Source organism: Oncorhynchus masou, chromosome 8 (assembly GCF_036934945.1).
Source record: "Oncorhynchus masou masou isolate Uvic2021 chromosome 8, UVic_Omas_1.1, whole genome shotgun sequence".
In the NCBI taxonomy this organism is placed as follows: Eukaryota; Metazoa; Chordata; class Actinopteri; order Salmoniformes; family Salmonidae; genus Oncorhynchus; species Oncorhynchus masou.
In genome coordinates this window covers 479136-505982 of record NC_088219.1, presented here as the reverse complement: position 1 = coordinate 505982, position 26847 = coordinate 479136, and the positions used below count along the sequence as shown (strand labels likewise).

Sequence of the window (26847 nt, the reverse complement as noted above, 5' to 3'; positions counted from 1 at the left end):
TCTCTCTCTCACTTCCCTCCCTCCCGCTCACTTCCTCCCTCCCGCTCTCTCTCTCTCTTCCTCCCTCCCGCTCACTTCCTCCCTCCCGCTCTCTCTCTCACTTCCTCCCTCCCCTCCCCCGCTCTCTCTCTCACTTCCTCCCTCCCGCTCTCTCTCTCACTTCCTCCCTCCCGCTCTCTCTCTACACTTCCTCCCTCCCGCTCTCTCTCTCACTTCCTCCCTCCCGCTCTCTCTCTCTCACTTCCTCCCTCCCGCTCTCTCTCTCACTTCCTCCCTCCCGCTCTCTCTCTCTCACTTCCTTCCTCCCGCTCTCTCTCTCACTTCCTTCCTCCCGCTCTCTCTCTCTCTTCCTCCCTCCCGCTCTCTCACTTCCTCCCGCTCTCTCTCTCTCTCTCTCTCCTCCCTCCTCCCGCTCTTTCTCTCACTTCCTCCCCCCTCCCTCCTGCTCTCTCTCTCTCGTTCACTCCTCCCCCTCTAGTGGTGAACCTGGGTCCAGGTGAGGAGCGGTCGGAAGATGCAGTGATGATGAACACTCCGGTGGTTGTGTCGGCTCTAGAGATGGGATTTGAGCGTGGCCTGGTCAAGCAGACGGTACATAATCTAATTATATTCCATGACGCTGAGTGACTCCCTGTCCTGTGTGTGTCTATAAAAATACACTGAACAAAAATATAAACACAACATGTAAAGTGTTGGTTTCATGAACTGAAATAAAATATCCCCTATTTTTATTTTTATTATTTTTAATTATTTTTGTTATGCCCCATACACACACAAAGCATATATCTCTCAAATTCTGTGCACAAATTTGTTTACATCCCTGTTAGTGAGCATTTGTCCTAACAAAATAATCCATCCACCTGTCAGGTGTGGCATATCAATAAAATGCCACTAAAATGTGCAGTTTTGTCACACAACACAATGCCACGAAGTCTCAAGTTTTGAGGGAGCGTGCAATTGGCATGCTGACTGCAGGAATGTCCATCAGAGCTGTTGCCAGAGAATTTAATGTTCATTTCTCTACCATAAGCCGCCTCCAACATTGTTTTAGAGAATTTGACAGCAAGTCCAACTGACCTCATAACCGCAGACCACGTGTATGGCGTCGTGCGGGCGAGAGGTTTGCTGATGTCAACGTTGTGACCAGAGTGGCCCATGGTGGGGTTATGTTATGGGCAGGCGTAAGGTACAGACAACGAACACGACGGCATTTTATCGATGGCAATTTGAATGCACTGAAACACAGTGATGAGGCCCGTTGTGAGGCCATTTTTTTTTTTAAAGGTATCCGTTACCAACAGATGCATATCTGTATTCGCAGTCATGTGAAAGCCATAGATTAGGGCCTAATGAATTCATTTAAATCCTCTGGTTTCCTCATATGAACTGTAACTCAGTAGAATCTTTGAAATTGTTGCATGTTGAGTTTTTCTATCATTGTTCAGTGTATATTTCCATGAAGCAGAGGGACTCAGTCTTGTGTGTCTATAATCTACAGGTCCAGAGTAAGATTCTGACCAGCGGAGAGAACTACAAGACGGTCCAGGAACTGGTCTCAGACCTGCTGAGTGCCGAGGACCAAAAGAGAGAGGAGGAGAAAGAGATGCTGACCGAGGAGATGGCTTCAGGTACGGCTGATGGGAGGGAGGGGAGATGCTGACCGAGGAGAGGGCTTCTGGTACAGCTGATGGGAGGGAGGGAGGGGAGATGCTGACCGAGGAGAGGGCTTCTGGTACAGCTGATGGGAGGGAGGGAGGGGAGATGCTGACCGAGGAGAGGGCTTCAGGTACGGCTGATGGGAGGGAGGGAGGGGGAGGGAGATGCTGACCGAGGAGATGGCTTCTGGTACAGCTGATGGGAGGGAGGGAGGGGAGATGCTGACCGAGGAGATGGCTTCTGGTACAGCTGATGGGAGGGAGGGAGGGGAGATGCTGACCGAGGAGAGGGCTTCAGGTACAGCTGATGGGAGGGAGGGAGGGAGGGGAGATGCTGACCGAGGAGATGGCTTCTGGTACAGCTGATGGGAGGGAGGGAGGGAGGGGAGATGCTGACCGAGGAGAGGGCTTCAGGTACGGCTGATGGGAGGGAGGGAGGGGAGATGCTGACCGAGGAGAGGGCTTCTGGTACAGCTGATGGGAGGGAGGGAGGGAGGGAGATGCTGACCGAGGAGAGGGCTTCTGGTACAGCTGATGGGAGGGAGGGAGGGGAGATGCTGACCGAGGAGAGGGCTTCAGGTACAGCTGATGGGAGGGAGGGAGGGAGGGAGGGAGGGAGGGAGGGGAGATGCTGACCGAGGAGAGGGCTTCTGGTACGGCTGATGGGAGGGAGGGAGGGAGGGAGGGAGGGGAGATGCTGACCGAGGAGAGGGCTTCTGGTACAGCTGATGGGAGGGAGGGAGGGAGGGAGGGGAGATGCTGACCGAGGAGAGGGCTTCTGGTACAGCTGATGGGAGGGAGGGAGGGAGGGAGGGAGATGCTGACCGAGGAGATGGCTTCTGGTACAGCTGATGGGAGGGAGGGAGGGAGGGAGGAGAGATGCTGACCGAGGAGATGGCTTCTGGTACAGCTGATGGGAGGGAGGGAGGGAGGGGAGATGCTGACCGAGGAGAGGGCTTCTGGTACAGCTGATGGGAGGGAGGGGAGATGCTGACCGAGGAGAGGGCTTCTGGTACGGCTGATGGGAGGGAGGGAGGGAGGGAGGGGAGATGCTGACCGAGGAGATGGCTTCAGGTACAGCTGATGGGAGGGAGGGAGGGAGGGAGGGAGGGAGGGAGGGGAGATGCTGACCGAGGAGAGGGCTTCTGGTACGGCTGATGGGAGGGAGGGAGGGAGGGAGGGAGGGAGGGAGGGGAGATGCTGACCGAGGAGAGAGCTTCTGGTACAGCTGATGGGAGGGAGGGAGGGAGGGAGGGGAGATGCTGACCGAGGAGAGGGCTTCTGGTACGGCTGATGGGAGGGAGGGAGGGAGGGAGGGGGAGATGCTGACCGAGGAGAGGGCTTCTGGTACGGCTGATGGGAGGGAGGGAGGGGGGGGAGGAGATGCTGACCGAGGAGAGGGCTTCAGGTACAGCTGATGGGAGGGAGGGAGGGAGGGGAGATGCTGACCGAGGAGAGGGCTTCAGGTACAGCTGATGGGAGGGAGGGAGGGAGGGGAGATGCTGACCGAGGAGAGGGCTTCAGGTACAGCTGATGGGAGGGAGGGAGGGAGGGGGAGATGCTGACCGAGGAGAGGGCTTCTGGTACGGCTGATGGGAGGGAGGGAGGGAGGGAGGGAGGGAGGGGAGATGCTGACCGAGGAGAGGGCTTCAGGTACGGCTGATGGGAGGGAGGGAGGGAGGGGAGATGCTGACCGAGGAGATGGCTTCTGGTACAGCTGATGGGAGGGAGGGGAGATGCTGACCGAGGAGAGGGCTTCAGGTCCAGCTGATGGGAGGGAGGGAGGGAGGGAGGGAGGGAGGGAGGGAGGGGAGATGCTGACCGAGGAGATGGCTTCTGGTACAGCTGATGGGAGGGAGGGAGGGAGGGAGGGAGGGAGGGAGGGGGAGGGAGATGCTGACCGAGGAGATGGCTTCAGGTACGGCTGATGGGAGGGAGGGAGGGGAGATGCTGACCGAGGAGAGGGCTTCTGGTACAGCTGATGGGAGGGAGGGAGGGAGGGAGGGAGGGAGGGAGGGAGGGGAGATGCTGACCGAGGAGAGGGCTTCAGGTACAGCTGATGGGAGGGAGGGAGGGAGGGAGGGGAGATGCTGACCGAGGAGAGGGCTTCAGGTACGGCTGATGGGAGGGAGGGAGGGAGGGAGATGCTGACCGAGGAGAGGGCTTCTGGTACAGCTGATGGGAGGGAGGGAGGGAGGGAGGGGAGATGCTGACCGAGGAGAGGGCTTCTGGTACGGCTGATGGGAGGGAGGGAGGGAGGGGGGAGATGCTGACCGAGGAGAGGGCTTCAGGTACGGCTGATGGGAGGGAGGGAGGGAGGGAGGGGAGATGCTGACCGAGGAGAGGGCTTCTGGTACAGCTGATGGGAGGGAGGGAGGGAGGGGGAGATGCTGACCGAGGAGAGGGCTTCTGGTACAGCTGATGGGAGGGAGGGAGGGAGGGAGGGGAGATGCTGACCGAGGAGAGGGCTTCAGGTACGGCTGATGGGAGGGAGGGAGGGAGGGAGGGGAGATGCTGACCGAGGAGATGGCTTCTGGTACAGCTGATGGGAGGGAGGGAGGGAGGGGAGATGCTGACCGAGGAGAGGGCTTCTGGTACAGCTGATGGGAGGGAGGGAGGGAGGGAGGGAGGGGAGATGCTGACCGAGGAGAGGGCTTCAGGTACGGCTGATGAGAGGGAGGGAGGGAGGGAGGGAGGGAGGGAGGGGAGATGCTGACCGAGGAGAGGGCTTCAGGTACGGCTGATGGGAGGGAGGGAGGGGAGATGCTGACCGAGGAGAGGGCTTCTGGTACAGCTGATGGGAGGGAGGGAGGGAGGGGAGATGCTGACCGAGGAGAGGGCTTCAGGTACAGCTGATGGGAGGGAGGGAGGGGAGATGCTGACCAAGGAGAGGGCTTCTGGTACAGCTGATGGGAGGGAGGGAGGGAGGGAGGGAGGGAGGGAGGGAGGGGAGATGCTGACCGAGGAGATGGCTTCTGGTACAGCTGATGGGAGGGAGGGAGGGAGGGAGGGAGGGAGGGGAGATGCTGACCGAGGAGAGGGCTTCTGGTACAGCTGATGGGAGGGAGGGAGGGAGGGAGGGAGGGAGAGGAGGAGAGATGCTGACCGAGGAGAGGGCTTCTGGTACAGCTGATGGGAGGGAGGGAGGGGAGATGCTGACCAAGGAGAGGGCTTCTGGTACAGCTGATGGGAGGGAGGGAGGGAGGGAGGGAGGGAGGGAGGGGAGATGCTGACCGAGGAGATGGCTTCTGGTACAGCTGATGGGAGGGAGGGAGGGGAGATGCTGACCGAGGAGAGGGCTTCTGGTACAGCTGATGGGAGGGAGGGAGGGAGGGAGGGGAGATGCTGACCGAGGAGAGGGCTTCTGGTACAGCTGATGGGAGGGAGGGAGGGAGGGAGGGGAGATGCTGACCGAGGAGAGGGCTTCTGGTACGGCTGATGGGAGGGAGGGAGGGAGGGAGGGAGGGAGGGAGATGCTGACCGAGGAGATGGCTTCAGGTACGGCTGATGGGAGGGAGGGAGATGCTGACCGAGGAGAGGGCTTCTGGTACAGCTGATGGGAGGGAGGGGAGGGGAGATGCTGACCGAGGAGAGGGCTTCTGGTACAGCTGATGGGAGGGAGGGAGGGAGGGAGGGAGGGAGGGAGGGAGGGAGGGAGGGGAGATGCTGACCGAGGAGATGGCTTCTGGTACGGCTGATGGGAGGGAGGGAGGGAGGGGAGATGCTGACCGAGGAGAGGGCTTCTGGTACAGCTGATGGGAGGGAGGGAGGGAGGGAGGGAGGGAGGGGAGATGCTGACCGAGGAGATGGCTTCTGGTACAGCTGATGGGAGGGAGGGAGGGGGAGATGCTGACCGAGGAGAGGGCTTCAGGTACAGCTGATGGGAGGGAGGGAGGAGAGGGCTTCTGGTACAGCTGATGGGAGGGAGGGAGGGAGGGAGGGAGGGAGGGGAGATGCTGACCGAGGAGAGGGCTTCTGGTACAGCTGATGGGAGGGAGGGAGGGAGGGAGGGAGGGGAGATGCTGACCGAGGAGAGGGCTTCAGGTACAGCTGATGGGAGGGAGGGAGGGGAGATGCTGACCGAGGAGAGGGCTTCTGGTACAGCTGATGGGAGGGAGGGAGGGGAGATGCTGACCGAGGAGAGGGCTTCTGGTACAGCTGATGGGAGGGAGGGAGGGAGGGAGGGAGGGAGGGGAGATGCTGACCGAGGAGAGGGCTTCTGGTACGGCTGATGGGAGGGAGGGAGGGAGGGAGGGAGAGGAGATGCTGACCGAGGAGATGGCTTCTGGTACAGCTGATGGGAGGGAGGGAGGGAGGGAGGGAGGGAGGGAGGGGAGATGCTGACCGAGGAGAGGGCTTCTGGTACAGCTGATGGGAGGGAGGGAGGGGAGATGCTGACCGAGGAGAGGGCTTCTGGTACAGCTGATGGGAGGGAGGGAGGGAGGGAGGGAGGGAGGGGGAGATGCTGACCGAGGAGAGGGCTTCTGGTACAGCTGATGGGAGGGAGGGAGGGAGGGAGAGGAGATGCTGACCGAGGAGATGGCTTCTGGTACAGCTGATGGGAGGGAGGGAGGGAGGGGAGATGCTGACCGAGGAGAGGGCTTCAGGTACAGCTGATGGGAGGGAGGGAGGGGAGATGCTGACCGAGGAGATGGCTTCTGGTACAGCTGATGGGAGGGAGGGAGGGAGGGGAGATGCTGACCGAGGAGAGGGCTTCAGGTACAGCTGATGGGAGGGAGGGAGGGGAGATGCTGACCGAGGAGAGGGCTTCTGGTACAGCAGACGTCTGTTTCTAGGGTTCAAATCAAATTGTATTTGTCATATGCTTACACAGCGGGTGGCTACCAAGAGCTGAATAAATACACGAGTAATGATAACTTGGCTCTATATACACACGGAGTACCAAGTCAACGTGCAGGGGTATGTACAGTACCGTTCAAAAGTTTGGGGTCACTTTAAAGTTTCCCTGTTTTTGAAAGAAAAGCATACTTTTTTTGTCCATTAAAATAACACCATTCAGAAATACAGTGTAGACATTGTTAATGTTGTAAATGACTATTGTAGCTGGAAACAGCTGATTTTTAATGGAATATCTACATAGGAGTACAGAGGCCCACTATCAGTAACCATCACTCCTGTGTTTCAATGGCACGTTGTGTTAAGTAATCCAAGTTTATAATTTTAAAAGGCTAATTGATCATGAGAAAACCCTTTTGCAATCATTTTAGCACAGCTGAAAACTTGTGCTGATTAAAGAAGCAATATAACTGGCCTTCTTTAGACTAGTTGAGAATCTGGAGCATCAGCATTTGTGGGTTTGATTACAGGCTCAAAATGGCCTTTTCTATTTATTGGCCAGTCTGAGATATGTCTTTTTCTTTACAATTCTGCCTCGAAGGCCAGCCTCCCGGAGTCGCCTCTTCACTGTTGACGTTGAGACTGGTGTTTTGCGGGTATTATTTAATGAAGCTGCCAGTTGAGGACTTGTGAGGTGTCTGTTTCTCAAACTAGACACCCTTGTCCTCTTGCTCTCCGTTTCCTGTATTCCACGATCAGCTCCTTTGTCTTGCTAACGTTGTGGGAGAAGTTGTTGTCCTCAGGCTTGGCCCAGTTAATAAGCTTCTGGTGCCAGACTCCAACTGAATCGAATGCCAACGCTCTCTCCCCTGTCTCTCCAGATGGTAATTCGTTCTTGAAGAGACACCAGGCAGCGTTGGTCCAGCGCCTGAAGAGTGTTGAGTCTGTCCTGGAGCACCTCAGAGAACAGAACGTCATCAGTACGTCTATACTACTAATATATTACTACAGTACTAATGAATATTATTATTTATGTTGTGAAGAGTGTCTGTCTTGAACCTCCTCAGGGAACAGAACGTCATCAGTATGTTACTAATACATGGTATATACTACAAGCTGCTACTACTACAATATTAATGTTTAGTCGGTCCTGGAGCGCCCATCAGTATATCTTTATTATTACAAATATACTACTACATGTTGAACTACTAGCTACTACTACAGTACTATATTGATGTTATGATATCTCTACAGTAGGTGAAGAGTACAGTGGTCTCCAGGGCCAGTCCTCCCAGCAGCAGACAGCCAGACTGATAGACTTGGTGCTGACCTCTGACCCCTGTCTCTTCAGGTGGAGAGGAATACAGTGGTCTCCAGGGCCAGTCCTCCCAGCAGCAGACAGCCAGACTGATAGACTTGGTGCTGACCTCTGACCCCTGTCTCTTCAGGTGGAGAGGAATACAGTGGTCTCCAGGGCCAGTCCTCCCAGCAGCAGACAGCCAGACTGATAGACTTGGTGCTGACCTCTGACCCCTGTCTCTTCAGGTGGAGAGGAATACAGTGGTCTCCAGGGCCAGTCCTCCCAGCAGCAGACAGCCAGACTGATAGACTTGGTGCTGACCTCTGACCCCTGTCTCTTCAGGTGGAGAGGAATACAGTGGTCTCCAGGGCCAGTCCTCCCAGCAGCAGACAGCCAGACTGATAGACTTGGTGCTGACCTCTGACCCCTGTCTCTTCAGGTGGAGAGGAATACAGTGGTCTCCAGGGCCAGTCCTCCCAGCAGCAGACAGCCAGACTGATAGACTTGGTGCTGACCTCTGACCCCTGTTTCTTCAGGTGGAGAGGAATACAGTGGTCTCCAGGGCCAGTCCTCCCAGCAGCAGACAGCCAGACTGATAGACTTGGTGCTGACCTCTGACCCCTGTTTCTTCAGGTGGAGAGGAATACAGTGGTCTCCAGGACCAGTCCTCCCAGCAGCAGACAGCCAGACTGATAGACTTGGTGCTGACCTCTGACCCCTGTCTCTTCAGGTGGAGAGGAATACAGTGGTCTCCAGGGCCAGTCCTCCCAGCAGCAGACAGCCAGACTGATAGACTTGGTGCTGACCTCTGACCCCTGTCTCTTCAGGTGGAGAGGAATACAGTGGTCTCCAGGGCCAGTCCTCCCAGCAGCAGACAGCCAGACTGATAGACTTGGTGCTGACCTCTGACCCCTGTCTCTTCAGGTGGAGAGGAATACAGTGGTCTCCAGGGCCAGTCCTCCCAGCAGCAGACAGCCAGACTGATAGACTTGGTGCTGACCTCTGACCCCTGTCTCTTCAGGTGGAGAGGAATACAGTGGTCTCCAGGGCCAGTCCTCCCAGCAGCAGACAGCCAGACTGATAGACTTGGTGCTGACTAAAGGGAACGCAGCAGCTGAGGTCTTCAGGAACTGGATCCAGAAGAACGATGTCTACCTGCTCAGAGACCTCATGGGTAAACCTTACTTCTGACCTTTCAACTCTTACCTCACACCCTAACTTCTTTTCCCCTTAACCTAACCTGCTAGAGACTTCACCTTGAACATCCCTCACTGTGGCTCGCCCTAGTCCCCTAACTCCTAGTCTCTTTACTTTCTAGCTCCCTAACTTCTAGTCCCTTTACTCCCTAGCTCTCTTCTGCTCCTAATCCTTAATTTCCTAAGACCCCTAGCTCCCTAAGCCCTATTTTCCTAATGCCTAGCTCCCTAACCCCTAGTCCCTTCTGCTCTCAACCCCTAGTTTTCGGCTCCTTAACCACTAGTTTTGGAATCCTCGGCTCCTTAACCCCTAGTTATGGACTCCTCGGCTCCTTAACCCCTAGTTATGGACTCCTCGCCTCCTTAACCCCTAGTTTTGGACTCCTCGGCTCCTTAACCCCTCGTTTTGGACTCCTCGGCTCCTTAACCCCTCGTTTTGGGCACCTCGGCTCCTTAACCCCTCGTTTTGGACTCCTCGGCTCCTTAACCCCTCGTTTTGGACTCCTCGGCTCCTTCACCCCTAGTTTTGGAATCCTCGGCTCCTTCACCCCTAGTTTTGGAATCCTCGGCTCCTTAACCCCTAGTTTTGGACTCCGGCTCCTTAACCCCTAGTTTTGGACTCCTCGGCTCCTTAACCCCTCGTTTTGGAATCCTCGGCTCCTTAACCCCTCGTTTTGGAATCCTCGGCTCCTTAACCCCTTGTCATGGGGTGTGTAGCTCTAGCCGTCCGGGTTTGGGAAGGATGGTGGGATGTGTTGTATCGTTCTGAGCTTGTCTGTGGGAATGATTGGTGGGTAGATCAGGGGTCAGGCAGACAACTGATCTAGGTCAGCCTACTAAACCATCAGATTGACCCATCCTTATATAGAAAGGTTATTTTACAGCTCAGGGCCATGCTGAGCCTGAGTTATAAAGTATCGTCAAGTTAGTCCCACTTCACCCAGCTCAGTTCAGTTAGTCCCACTTCACCCAGCTCAATTCAGTTAGTCCCACTTCACCCAGCTCAATTCAGTTAGTCCCACTTCACCCAGCTCAATTCAGTTAGTCCCACTTCACCCAGCTCAATTCAGTTAGTCCCACTTCACCCAGCTCAATTCAGTTAGTCCCACTTCACCCAGCTCAGTTCAGTTAGTCCCACTTCACCCAGTTCAGTTCAGTCTAGTTAGTCCCACTTCACGCAGTTCAGTTAGTCCCACTTCACCCAGCTCAGTTAGTCCCAGTTCAGTTAGTCCCACTTCACCCAGCTCAGTTCAGTTAGTCCCACTTCACCCAGCTCAGTTCAGTTAGTCCCACTTCACCCAGTTCAGTTCAGTTAGTCCCACTTCACCCAGCTCAATTCAGTTAGTCCCACTTCACCCAGCTCAGTTCAGTTAGTCCCACTTCACCCAGTTCAGTTAGTCCCACTTCACCCAGTTCAGTTCAGTTAGTCCCACTTCACCCAGCTCAATTCAGTTAGTCCCACTTCACCCAGCTCAATTCAGTTAGTCCCACTTCACCCAGCTCAATTCAGTTAGTCCCACTTCACCCAGCTCAATTCAGTTAGTCCCACTTCACCCAGCTCAATTCAGTTAGTCCCACTTCACCCAGCTCAATTCAGTTAGTCCCACTTCACCCAGTTCAGTTAGTCCCACTTCACCCAGTTCAGTTCAGTTAGTCCCACTTCACCCAGCTCAATTCAGTTAGTCCCACTTCACCCAGCTCAATTCAGTTAGTCCCACTTCACCCAGTTCAGTTCAGTTAGTCCCACTTCACCCAGCTCAATTCAGTTAGTCCCACTTCACCCAGCTCAGCTCAGTTAGTCCCACTTCACCCAGTTCAGTTCAGTCTAGTTAGTCCCACTTCACCCAGTTCAGTTCAGTCTAGTTAGTCCCACTTCACCCAGCTCAGTTCAGTTAGTCCCACTTCACCCAGCTCAGTTCAGTTAGTCCCACTTCACCCAGCTCAGTTCAGTTAGTCCCACTTCACCCAGCTCAATTCAGTTAGTCCCACTTCACCCAGTTCAGTTTAATTTCAAACATATGTTTAATTCTTGTTCTCAATGACCCTTTCAGCCCAGGCAAATGAAGCCTCATCACCAAGTCAAGATCTCTCAGGTATATATATATACACACACACACTTTCACACACACACTGCCTGGCTATAGACACACACACACACACACACACTGCCTGGCTATAGACACACACACACACACACACACTGCCTGGCTATAGACACACACACACACACACTGCCTGGCTATAGACACACACACTGCCTGGATATAGACACACACACACACTGCCTGGCTATAGACACACACACACACACACACACACACACACACACACACACACACACACACACACACACACACTGCCTGGCTATAGACACACACACACACACACACACACACACTGCCTGGCTATAGACACACACACACACACACACTGCCTGGCTATAGACACACACACACACACACTGTCTGGCTATAGACACACACACACACACACACACACTGCCTGGCTATAGACACACACACACACACACTCTGCCTGGCGATAGACACACACACTCTGCCTGGCTATAGACACACACACACACACACACACTCTGCCTGGCGATAGACACACACACTCTGCCTGGCTATAGACACACACACACACTCTGCCTGGCTATAGACACACACACACTCTGCCTGGCTATAGACACACACACACACTCTGCCTGGCTATAGACACACACACACACTCTGCCTGGCTATATACACACACACACACATCTCTACATACAGGGCTTTTTTCTGCTTGTTGCTTTGGCTTGGAGACCTGCTGGCCTGTGGAATGAGGCCTTGGAACTGGGATGGATGGGCGGGGTCAGAAGTGTCATCCTATGGGAGGGGTTTAATCTCCTGAGAGCTGCTATTGGCTGTCAGCGGTGATTGAGTGGGTGGTCCTGAGGCCTCATTACCTTGCTCTACCCTGCACTAGTAAGAGAGAGGTGTTACCATGTGTCAGTTGGTGTTTGTGTGGATTTGTCTCCGTCCGTTTGTATGCTCAACACACGCGATATGTCAGACAGCACTGGTCTGATTTTTGATGAAACAAGGGTGAGATGCGTTTGCCATAGAGATCTGTCATTTAGAAAATTACACTCATTTGCCAGATGGTGGCGCTATAACCATCAGTTGAAAATGCTAACTTTGAAAGGCGACGCCCCTAACCCAGTTTGATCCAAAATCGTGAAATTCAGCACATAGGACCCTCTCTTCACAAGGAACACATTTTCCTCGGGTCCACCAAGATGGATTCAACGGAATTTAGAATTTGGGGAAATAAAAATGACAACACTACTCATCTGGCACCGAATTAATGATCTGCGGCATCTATGGATAATGGTCTCTCAACGCAATACTTTCCAGACTAGTCCCTAAAACGACGTGGGCTGGCATATAAATCAGTCAACGATATTCGTATTGTAACTAAATTTGGTACACATGCTGCAACCACTGTCAAGACTCAACATATGCGAGGACATTGATATCGACCACACGGTGGCGCTATAATAGCCACATGTGTATCTCTTATATACAGGGCCTTCGTAAAGTATTCAGACCCCTTGACTTTTTCCACATTTTGTTACGTTACAGCCTTATTCTAAAATGGATTAAATCTTTTTTTTTTACCTTCAATCTACACAAAATACCCCACAATGACATCACAATACCCCATAATGACATCACAATACCCCACAATGACAAAGCAAAAACAGGTCTTCAGACATGTTTGCTAATTTATTAAAAAAAATAAAAATAAGATCACATTGACATAAGTATTCAGACCCTTTACTCAGTACTTTGTTGAAGTACCTTTGGCAGCGATTAAAGCCTCGTGTCTTCTTGGGTATGATGCTACAAGCTTGGCACACCTGTATTTGGGAAGTTTCACCCATTCTTCTCTGTAGATCTTCTCAAACTCTGTCAGGTTTGATGGGGGGAGGCGTCGCTGCACGGCTATTTTCAGTTCTCTCCAGAGATGTTGGGTTCAAGTCCGGGCTCTGGCTATTCAGAGACTTGTCCCGAAGCCACTCCTGCATTGTCTTGGCTGTGTGCTTAGGATTATTGTCCTGTTGGAAGGTGAACCTTCGCCCCAGTCTGAGGTCCTGAGCGTTCTTGAGCAGGTTTATCATCAAGGATCTCTCTATACATTGCTCTGTTCATCTTTCCCTCAATCCTGACTAGTCTCCCTGCTGCTGAAAATTCTTTTTTTTTGTCACTCCTGTTATTTTTGTCCTTCTCAAAAGAGCGAGCTCAGGGATGGACCCGACCAGTATATGTGTCTTATTGGACTTTCTTTTCTTCTGCTGTATTTGGGGAGTAGGGAGATACTTTGAAGCTGGACATGCCACCACCATGCTTCACCGTAAGGATTCTTCCAGAGAATCTTGTATCTCATGGTCAGAGAGTCTTTAGGTGTCTTTTGGCAAACTCCAAGCGGGCTGTCATGTTCCTTTTACTGAGGAGCAACTTCTGTGTGAACACTCTATCATAAAGGTCTGATTAGTGGAGTGCTGCAGAGATGTTTGTTCTTCTGGAAAGTTCTCCCATCTCCACAGAGGAACTCTGGAGTTCTATCATTGGGTTCTTGGTCACCTCCCTGACCAAGGCCCTTCTCCACCGATTGCTCGGTTTGGCCGGGCGGCCAGCTCTAGGAGTCTTGGTGGTTCCAAACTTCTTCCATTTAAGAATGATGAAGGCCACTGTGTTCTTGGGGACCTTCAAAGCTGCAGACGTTTTTTGGCAACGTTCCCCAGATCTGTGCCTCGACACAATCCTGTCTCTGAGCTGTACGGACAATTCCTTCGACCTCATGGATTGGTTTTTGCTCTGATGTGCACGGTCAGCTGTGGGACCTCATATAGACAGGTGTGTGCCTTTCCAAATCATGTCCAATCAATTGAATTTACCACAGGTGGATTCCAATCAAGTTGTAGAAACATCTCAAGGACGATCAATGGAAACAGGATACACCTGAGCTCAATTTCGAGTCTCATAGCAAAGGGTCTGTGTACTTAATGTATCGGTTTTTTATTTTTAATACAATTGCTAAAATTTCCAAAAACTTGTTTTTGTTTTGTCATTATGTGATAGTGTGTAGATTGCTGAGGATTTGTATTTATTTAATCCGTTTTAGAACAAGGCTGTAACGTAACAAAGTGTGGAAAGAGTGAAGGGGTCTGAATATCTTATGCTCTGTACCAGTTTCTCAGTAATTACATTTGGCACATTCTCAGGATGAGTCCAGCTAACCCACGTGATATCTCAGACACCACTGGCCCGATTTTGACAAAACTAGGATGAATAATGCATCTATGTACAATATCCAAGATGCAGTAAAAACTATTTTAAAAATAATAAAGACAGATTTCTGCGACATACTTGAGTGCGAACCCATTACACCTCAGGTAGGTTCACCTCTGTCTGAACTGGTAGGTTCACCTCTGTCTGAATTAGTAGGTTCACCTCTGTCTGAACTGGTAGGTTCACCTCTGTCTGAACTGGTAGGTTCACCTCAGGTAGGTTCACCTCTGTCTGAACTGGTAGGTTCACCTCAGGTAGGTTCACCTCTGTCTGAATTAGTAGGTTCACCTCTGTCTAAATTGGTAGGTTCACCTCTGTCTGAACTGGTAGGTTCACCTCAGGTAGGTTCACCTCTGTCTGAACTGGTAGGTTCACCTCAGGTAGGTTCACCTCTGTCTGAATTGGTAGGTTCACCTCTGTCTGAACTGGTAGGTTCACCTCAGGTAGGTTCACCTCTGTCTGAACTGGTAGGTTCACCTCAGGTAGGTTCACCTCTGTCTGAACTGGTAGGTTCACCTCAGGTAGGTTCACCTCTGTCTGAATTGGTAGGTTCACCTCTGTCTGAATTGGTAGGTTCACCTCAGGTAGGTTCACCTCTGTCTGAATTAGTAGGTTCACCTCTGTCTAAATTGGTAGGTTCACCTCAGGTAGGTTCACCTCTGTCTGAACTGGTAGGTTCACCTCAGGTAGGTTCACCTCTGTCTGAATTGGTAGGTTCACCTCTGTCTGAATTGGTTTTATGCACCAGCGCCATCATTTACAAAATTACACTGATGGCCCCAAGGGGAGCAGTTAACCAACAACAACTGTTCCCTGGGCGCCGATGACGTTGATTCTGGCCCCCTGATTCAGGAAGACACATTTCAGTTGAACTGCTGAGGCATCCTGTTTCGTCTACTGTTGTTTTTCACTTTGCATCTCTCTTCCCCCACTCCTCTCCCCTCCTCCTCTCCCCTCCTCCTCCTCTCCTCCCCCCCTCCTCTCCCCCTCCTCTCCTCTCCCCTCCTCCTCTCCTCCCCCCCCCTCCTCTCTTCCCCCACTCCTCTCCTTCTCTCCTCCTCCCCCCCTCCTCCTCCTCTCCTCTCCCCTCCTCCTCCCCCTCCAGACCTGCCGATGGAGGAGCAGCTACGGCGCCTGCAGGAGGAGCGGACCTGTAAGGTGTGTATGGACAAGGAGGTGAACATTGTCTTCATCCCGTGTGGTCACCTGGTGGTCTGTAAGGAGTGTGCTCCCTCTCTGAGGAAATGCCCCATCTGCAGAGGACTGGTGAAGGGCACCGTCCGAACCTTCCTCTCCTAGAAGACCGAAGAGGAACCAGGCTTGATGTTAGGCACTGGTAGATGTGTACCGTGTGTGAAATAAAATAAAAATATATCAAGTATTATTCTCCTCAGGATGTAATTAGAACCATTTTCTTCAACTCAAACGTGACATTAACAGCCCACTGTAGAAACCATTCTCAGTCAGGATAACGGCCCACTGTAGAAACCATTCTCAGTCAGGGTAACAGCCCACTGTAGAAACCATTCTCAGTCAGGGTAACAGCCCACTGTAGAAACCATTCTCAGTCAGGATAACAGCCCACTGTAGAAACCAAACATCTTAAGTTACAATTTCACAGAAGATTAGTCATTTATTCTTCATAACAGTAATATTGGTTTATCTCTACTATAACGCACACTATGTTATCAATAGTATTTATAGTGGACAGTAACCACACTATGTTATCAATAGTATTTATAGTGGACAGTAACCACACTGTTATCAATAGTATATATAGTGGACAGTAACCACACCATGTTATCAATAGTATATATAGTGGACAGTAACCACACCATGTTGTCAATAGTATTTATAGTGGACAGTAACCACACCATGTTATCAATAGTATTTATAGTGGACAGTAACCACACCATGTTATCAATAGTATTTATAGTGGACAGTAACCACACCATGTTATCAATAGTATTTATAGTGGACAGTAACCACACCATGTTATCAATAGTATATATAGTGGACAGTAACCACACCATGTTATCAATAGTATTTATAGTGGACAGTAACCACACCATGTTATCAATAGTATTTATAGTGGACAGTAACCACACCATGTTGTCAATAGTATTTATAGTGGACAGTAACCACACCATGTTATCAATAGTATATATAGTGGACAGTAACCACACCATGTTATCAATAGTATTTATAGTGGACAGTAACCACACCATGTTATCAATAGTATTTATAGTGGACAGTAACCACACCGTTATATCAATATTATTGGGATCAAAACATCACATTTCCCCTTCATCTCAGCAGGTTGATGTGGACCCACTAAAGTCCTCCTCGTTACATTAAATTCAGTACGCTGGTTAAAAAATATGTTCAAGACAAACATTAAACCCACAAAGTCACACACTGTGGAACTCCTTGAGATATTCATAAATACTGTGCCTCTGCTCTGTCACCAACAGGTCCCAATAACACCTTCCTCTTGAAGGGGAGATCATTGGGACGTTGTTCAGGCCCTTTGGGAGGAAGGGGAGAACATTGGGACGTTGTTCAGGCCCTTTGAGAGGAAGGGGAGATCTTTGGGAGGGAGGGGAGATCATTGGGACGTTGTTCAGGCCCTTTGGGAGGAAGGGGAGATCATTGGGAGGAAGGGGAGATCATTGGGACGTTGTTCAGGCCCTTTTGGATGAAGGGGAGATCATTGGGAGGAAGGGGAGATCATTGGGACGTTGTTCAGGCCCTTTTGGATGAAGGGGAGATCATTGGGAGGAAGGGGAGATCATTGGGACGTTGTTCAGATGTCCAGGTCCTGCAGGTTCCCCCAGCTGGGTCCCACCTTGACCTTGGCTTTCAGCTTAACATAGAGCTTCACAGCACTCTCCATCTCTCTTTTCACTATTTGAGCCACCTAGACAGAAAGACGGTACAAACACAGAATTTACCAGACCTCCCCATTGAAGGAACAGTTTATTACCCACATCACTTAACTTCCTGTCTAGCAACACAGATGTCAGGTTTAGAGGGAAGAAGGGGGTTTATATACTGGTGCTGGAGGGAGCATGTCTGGCCCATTGGGTGAATACACTTGGTTTGAGCTTGTCCTAGTTGTCCGGTAGTTTTTACTGTTTGTTTAGAACCTAACACTGTATGTGGTCAGGGGTTAAAGGTCAGTGTTACCTGTATAAGGTCAGGGGCTGAAGGTCAGAGTGTTACCTGTATGATGTTAAAGGTCAGAGTGTTACCTGTATGAGGTCAAGGGTTGAAGGTCAGAGTGGTACCTGTATGAGGTCAAGGGTTAAAGGTCAGAGGTTAAAGGTCAGAGTGTTACCTGTATAAGGTCAGGGGCTGAAGGTCAGAGTGTTACCTGTATGAGGTCAAGGGTTAAAGGTCAGAGTGTTACCTGTATGAGGTCAGGGGTTAAAGGTCAGAGTGTTACCTGTATGAGGTCCTCCTCTGCGGTCTCATAGATGAGTTCATCATGAAGCTGCAGGATGAAAAACGCCCCACGATGACGTTTAACAGCCCTGCCATGACCACGGCTCTCTATAATATATAATATATACATCAATATGTACCCCCCACTACCACATATAATATATACATCAATATGTACATCAATATGTACCCCTCACTGCCACATATAATATATACATCAATATGTACCCCTCACTACCATGACTCTATAATATATAATATATACATCAATATGTACCCCTCACTACCATGACTCTCTATAATATATAATATATACATCAATATGTACCCCTCACTACCACGGCTCTCTATAATATATAATATATACATCAATATGTACCCCTCACTGCCACGGCTCTCTATAATATATACATCAATATGTACCCCTCACTACCACGGCTCTCTATAATATATAATATATACATCAATATGTACCCCTCACTGCCATGACTCTCTATAATATATACATCAATATGTACCCCTCACTACCATGACTCTCTATAATATATAATATATACAACAATATGTACCCCTCACTACCACGGCTCTCTATAATATATAATATATACATCAATATGTACCCCTCACTACCACGGCTCTCTATAATATATAATATATACATCAATATGTACCCCTCACTGCCATGACTCTCTATAATATATAATATATACATCAATATGTACCCCTCACTACCACGGCTCTCTATAATATATAATATATACATCAATATGTACCCCTCACTACCACGGCTCTCTATAATATATAATATATACATCAATATGTACCCCTCACTACCACGGCTCTCTATAATATATAATATATACATCAATATGTACCCCTCACTACCACGACTCTCTATAATATATAATATATACATCAATATGTACCCCTCACTGCCACGACTCTCTATAATATATACATCAATATGTACCCCTCACTACCACGGCTCTCTATAATATATAATATATACATCAATATGTACCCCTCACTGCCACGGCTCTCTATAATATATAATATATACATCAATATGTACCCCTCACTGCCACGACTCTCTATAATATATACATCAATATGTACCCCTCACTACCATGACTCTCTATAATAAATAATATATACATCAATATGTACCCCTCACTACCACGACTCTATATAATATATAATATATACATCAATATGTACCCCTCACTGCCACGACTCTCTATAATATATACATCAATATGTACCCCTCACTACCATGACTCTCTATAATATATAATATATACATCAATATGTACCCCTCACTGCCACGACTCTCTATAATATATAATATATACATCAATATGTACCCCTCACTGCCACGACTCTCTATAATATATAATATATACATCAATATGTACCCCTCACTACCACATATAATATATACATCAATATGTACCCCTCACTACCATGACTCTCTATAATATATAATATATACATCAATATGTACCCCTCACTGCCACGACTCTCTATAATATATACATCAATATGTACCCCTCACTACCACGGCTCTCTATAATATATAATATATACATCAATATGTACCCCTCACTACCATGACTCTCTATAATGTATAATATATACATCAATATGTACCCCTCACTACCATGACTCTCTATAATATATAATATATACATCAATATGTACCCCTCACTACCATGACTCTCTATAATATATAATATATACATCAATATGTACCCCTCACTACCACGGCTCTCTATAATATATAATATATACACCAATATGTACCCCTCACTGCCATGACTCTCTATAATATATAATATATACATCAATATGTACCCCTCACTACCACGGCTCTCTATAATATATAATATATACATCAATATGTACCCCTCACTACCACATATAATATATACATCAATATGTACCCCTCACTACCACATATAATATATACATCAATATGTACACCTCACTGCCACGACTCTCTATAATATATAATATATACCCCTCACTACCATGACTCTATATAATATATACATCAATATGTACCCCTCACTACCACGGCTCTCTATAATATATAATATATACATCAATATGTACCCCTCACTACCACGGCTCTCTATAATATATAATATATACATCAATATGTACCCCTCACTGCCATGACTCTCTATAATATATAATATATACATCAATATGTACCCCTCACTGCCATGACTCTCTATAATATATAATATATACATCAATATGTACCCCCACTACCACATATAATATATACATCAATATGTACACCTCACTGCCACGACTCTCTATAATATATACCCCTCACTACCATGACTCTATATAATATATACATCAATATGTACCCCTCACTACCACGGCTCTCTATAATATATACATCAATATGTACCCCTCACTACCACGGCTCTCTATAATATATAATATATACATCAATATGTACCCCTCACTGCCACGGCTCTCTATAATATATACATCAATATGTACCCCTCACTACCACGGCTCTCTATAATATATAATATATACATCAATATGTACCCCTCACTGCCATGACTCTCTATAATATATACATCAATATGTACCCCTCACTGCCATGACTCTCTATAATATATAATATATACATCAATATGTACCCCTCACTACCACGGCTCTCTATAATATATAATATATACATCAATATGTACCCCTCACTACCACGGCTCTCTATAATATATAATATATACATCAATATGTACCCCTCACTACCATGACTCTCTATAATATATAATATATACATCAATATGTACCCCTCACTACCACGACTCTCTATAATATATAATATATACATCAATATGTACCCCTCACTACCACGGCTCTCTATAATATATAATATATACATCAATATGTACCCCTCACTACCACGGCTCTCTATAATATATAATATATACATCAATATGTACCCCTCACTACCACGGCTCTCTATAATATATAATATATACATCAATATGTACCCCTCACTACCACGACTCTCTATAATATATAATATATACATCAATATGTACCCCTCACTGCCACGACTCTCTATAATATATACATCAATATGTACCCCTCACTACCATGACTCTCTATAATATATAATATATACATCAATATGTACCCCTCACTACCATGACTCTCTATAATATATACATCAATATGTACCCCTCACTGCCACGACTCTCTATAATATATAATATATACATCAATATGTACCCCTCACTACCACATATAATATATACATCAATATGTACCCCTCACTACCATGACTCTCTATAATATATAATATATACATCAATATGTACCCCTCACTGCCACGACTCTCTATAATATATACATCAATATGTACCCCTCACTACCACGGCTCTCTATAATATATAATATATACACCAATATGTACCCCTCACTGCCATGACTCTCTATAATATATAATATATACATCAATATGTACCCCTCACTACCACGGCTCTCTATAATATATAATATATACATCAATATGTACCCCTCACTACCACATATAATATATACATCAATATGTACCCCTCACTACCACATATAATATATACATCAATATGTACACCTCACTGCCACGACTCTCTATAATATATACCCCTCACTACCACGGCTCTCTATAATATATAATATATACATCAATATGTACCCCTCACTACCACGGCTCTCTATAATATATAATATATACATCAATATGTACCCCTCACTGCCATGACTCTCTATAATATATAATATATACATCAATATGTACCCCTCACTGCCATGACTCTCTATAATATATAATATATACATCAATATGTACCCCCCACTACCACATATAATATATACATCAATATGTACACCTCACTGCCACGACTCTCTATAATATATAATATATACCCCTCACTACCATGACTCTATATAATATATACATCAATATGTACCCCTCACTACCACGGCTCTCTATAATATATAATATATACATCAATATGTACCCCTCACTACCACGGCTCTCTATAATATATAATATATACATCAATATGTACCCCTCACTACCACGGCTCTCTATAATATATAATATATACATCAATATGTACCCCTCACTACCACGACTCTCTATAATATATAATATATACATCAATATGTACCCCTCACTACCACGACTCTCTATAATATATAATATATACATCAATATGTACCCCTCACTGCCACGACTCTCTATAATATATACATCAATATGTACCCCTCACTACCATGACTCTCTATAATATATAATATATACATCAATATGTACCCCTCACTACCACATATAATATATACATCAATATGTACCCCTCACTACCACGGCTCTCTATAATATATAATATATACATCAATATGTACCCCTCACTGCCACGACCCTCTATAATATATAATATATACATCAATATGTACCCCTCACTGCCACGACTCTCTATAATATATAATATATACATCAATATGTACCCCTCACTACCACATATAATAGATACATCAATATGTACCCCTCACTACCATGACTCTCTATAATATATACATCAATATGTACCCCTCACTGCCACGACTCTCTATAATATATACATCAATATGTACCCCTCACTACCACGGCTCTCTATAATATATAATATATACATCAATATGTACCCCTCACTACCATGACTCTCTATAATGTATAATATATACATCAATATGTACCCCTCACTACCATGACTCTCTATAATATATAATATATACATCAATATGTACCCCTCACTACCATGACTCTCTATAATATATAATATATACATCAATATGTACCCCTCACTACCATGACTCTCTATAATATATACACCAATATGTACCCCTCACTGGCATGACTCTCTATAATATATACACCAATATGTACCCCTCACTGCCACGACTCTCTATAATATATAATATATACATCAATATGTACCCCTCACTACCACGGCTCTCTATAATATATAATATATACATCAATATGTACCCCTCACTGCCACGACTCTATAATATATACATCAATATGTACCCCCCACTACCACATATAATATATACATCAATATGTACCCCTCACTACCACGACTCTATAATATATACATCAATATGTACCCCTCACTACCACGGCTCTCTATAATATATAATATATACATCAATATGTACCCCTCACTACCATGACTCTCTATAATATATACATCAATATGTACCCCCCACTACCACATATAATATATACATCAATATGTACCCCTCACTGCCACGGCTCTCTATAATATATAATATATACATCAATATGTACCCCTCACTGCCACGACTCTATAATATATACATCAATATGTACCCCCCACTACCACATATAATATATACATCAATATGTACCCCTCACTGCCACGGCTCTCTATAATATATAATATATACATCAATATGTACCCCTCACTACCACGACTCTCTATAATATATAATATATACATCAATATGTACCCCTCACTGCCACGACTCTCTATAATATATACATCAATATGTACCCCTCACTACCATGACTCTCTATAATATATAATATATACATCAATATGTACCCCTCACTACCATGACTCTCTATAATATATACATCAATATGTACCCCTCACTACCACGACTCTCTATAATATATACATCAATATGTACCCCTCACTACCATGACTCTCTATAATATATACATCAATATGTACCCCTCACTGCCACGACTCTCTATAATATATACATCAATATGTACCCCTCACTGCCACGACTCTCTATAATATATAATATATACATCAATATGTACCCCTCACTACCACATATAATATATACATCAATATGTACCCCTCACTACCATGACTCTCTATAATATATAATATATACATCAATATGTACCCCTCACTGCCACGACTCTCTATAATATATACATCAATATGTACCCCTCACTACCACGGCTCTCTATAATATATAATATATACATCAATATGTACCCCTCACTACCATGACTCTATAATGTATAATATATACATCAATATGTACCCCTCACTACCATGACTCTCTATAATATATAATATATACATCAATATGTACCCCTCACTACCACGGCTCTCTATAATATATAATATATACACCAATATGTACCCCTCACTGCCATGACTCTCTATAATATATAATATATACATCAATATGTACCCCTCACTACCACGGCTCTCTATAATATATAATATATACATCAATATGTACTCCTCACTACCACATATAATATATACATCAATATGTACCCCTCACTACCACATATAATATATACATCAATATGTACACCTCACTGCCACGACTCTCTATAATATATAATATATACCCCTCACTACCACGACTCTATATAATATATACATCAATATGTACCCCTCACTACCACGGCTCTCTATAATATATAATATATACATCAATATGTACCCCTCACTACCACGGCTCTCTATAATATATAATATATACATCAATATGTACCCCTCACTGCCATGACTCTCTATAATATATAATATATACATCAATATGTACCCCTCACTGCCATGACTCTCTATAATATATAATATATACATCAATATGTACCCCCCACTACCACATATAATATATACATCAATATGTACACCTCACTGCCACGACTCTCTATAATATATAATATATACCCCTCACTACCATGACTCTATATAATATATACATCAATATGTACCCCTCACTACCACGGCTCTCTATAATATATAATATATACATCAATATGTACCCCCCACTACCACATATAATATATAAATCAATATGTACCCCTCACTACCATGACTCTCTATAATATATAATATATACATCAATATGTACCCCTCACTACCACGACTCTCTATAATATATAATATATACATCAATATGTACCCCTCACTACCACGGCTCTCTATAATATATAATATATACATCAATATGTACCCCTCACTACCACGGCTCTCTATAATATATACATCAATATGTACCCCTCACTACCACGGCTCTCTATAATATATAATATATACATCAATATGTACCCCTCACTACCACGACTCTCTATAATATATAATATATACATCAATATGTACCCCTCACTACCACGACTCTCTATAATATATAATATATACATCAATATGTACCCCTCACTGCCACGACTCTCTATAATATATACATCAATATGTACCCCTCACTACCATGACTCTCTATAATATATCATATATACATCAATATGTACCCCTCACTACCACATATAATATATACATCAATATGTACCCCTCACTACCACGGCTCTCTATAATATATAATATATACATCAATATGTACCCCTCACTGCCACGACCCTCTATAATATATAATATATACATCAATATGTACCCCTCACTGCCACGACTCTCTATAATATATAATATATACATCAATATGTACCCCTCACTACCACATATAATATATACATCAATATGTACCCCTCACTACCATGACTCTCTATAATATATAATATATACATCAATATGTACCCCTCACTGCCACGACTCTCTATAATATATACATCAATATGTACCCCTCACTACCACGGCTCTCTATAATATATAATATATACATCAATATGTACCCCTCACTACCATGACTCTCTATAATGTATAATATATACATCAATATGTACCCCTCACTACCATGACTCTCTATAATATATAATATATACATCAATATGTACCCCTCACTACCATGACTCTCTATAATATATAATATATACATCAATATGTACCCCTCACTACCATGACTCTCTATAATATATACACCAATATGTACCCCTCACTGCCATGACTCTCTATAATATATACACCAATATGTACCCCTCACTGCCACGACTCTCTATAATATATAATATATACATCAATATGTACCCCTCACTACCACGGCTCTCTATAATATATAATATATACATCAATATGTACCCCTCACTGCCACGACTCTATAATATATACATCAATATGTACCCCCCACTACCACATATAATATATACATCAATATGTACCCCTCACTGCCACGGCTCTCTATAATATATAATATATACATCAATATGTACCCCTCACTGCCACGGCTCTCTATAATATATAATATATACATCAATATGTACCCCTCACTACCACGACTCTATAATATATACATCAATATGTACCCCTCACTACCACGGCTCTCTATAATATATAATATATACATCAATATGTACCCCTCACTACCATGACTCTCTATAATATATACATCAATATGTACCCCCCACTACCACATATAATATATACATCAATATGTACCCCTCACTGCCACGGCTCTCTATAATATATAATATATACATCAATATGTACCCCTCACTGCCACGACTCTATAATATATACATCAATATGTACCCCCCACTACCACATATAATATATACATCAATATGTACCCCTCACTGCCACGGCTCTCTATAATATATAATATATACATCAATATGTACCCCTCACTACCACGACTCTATAATATATACATCAATATGTACCCCTCACTACCACGGCTCTCTATAATATATAATATATACATCAATATGTACCCCTCACTACCATGACTCTCTATAATATATAATATATACATCAATATGTACCCCTCACTGCCACGACTCTCTATAATATATAATATATACATCAATATGTACCCCTCACTGCCACGACTCTATAATATATACATCAATATGTACCCCTCACTACCATGACTCTCTATAATATATAATATATACATCAATATGTACCCCTCACTGCCACGACTCTATAATATATAATATATACATCAATATGTACCCCTCACTACCACATATAATATATACATCAATATGTACCCCTCACTACCACGACTCTCTATAATATATAATATATACATCAATATGTACCCCTCACTGCCACGGCTCTCTATAATATATAATATATACATCAATATGTACCCCTCACTACCACGACTCTCTATAATATATACACCAATATGTAACCCTCACTGCCACGACTCTCTATAAT

The 26847-nt window shown here is 45.5% G+C and overlaps 1 protein-coding gene and 1 pseudogene across 1 annotated transcript in view; one reads left to right on the top strand and one right to left on the bottom strand.

The window, feature by feature from the left end:
* LOC135543975 (baculoviral IAP repeat-containing protein 2-like) overlaps positions 1-15680 on the top strand; it is a 40480-nt gene extending 24800 nt beyond the window's left edge. Inside the window, exons 12-16 of the mRNA XM_064971285.1 lie at positions 1499-1628; positions 7334-7432; positions 8774-8926; positions 11000-11041; positions 15393-15680. Coding sequence (XP_064827357.1) covers positions 1499-1628; positions 7334-7432; positions 8774-8926; positions 11000-11041; positions 15393-15586 — 618 coding nt within the window. The 3' untranslated portion in view covers positions 15587-15680. The remainder of the gene's footprint in view (positions 1-1498; positions 1629-7333; positions 7433-8773; positions 8927-10999; positions 11042-15392) is intronic.
* A 490-nt stretch (positions 15681-16170) lies between these two features.
* Positions 16171-26847, bottom strand: part of LOC135543974 (DNA polymerase theta-like) — a 37214-nt pseudogene continuing 26537 nt past the window's right edge.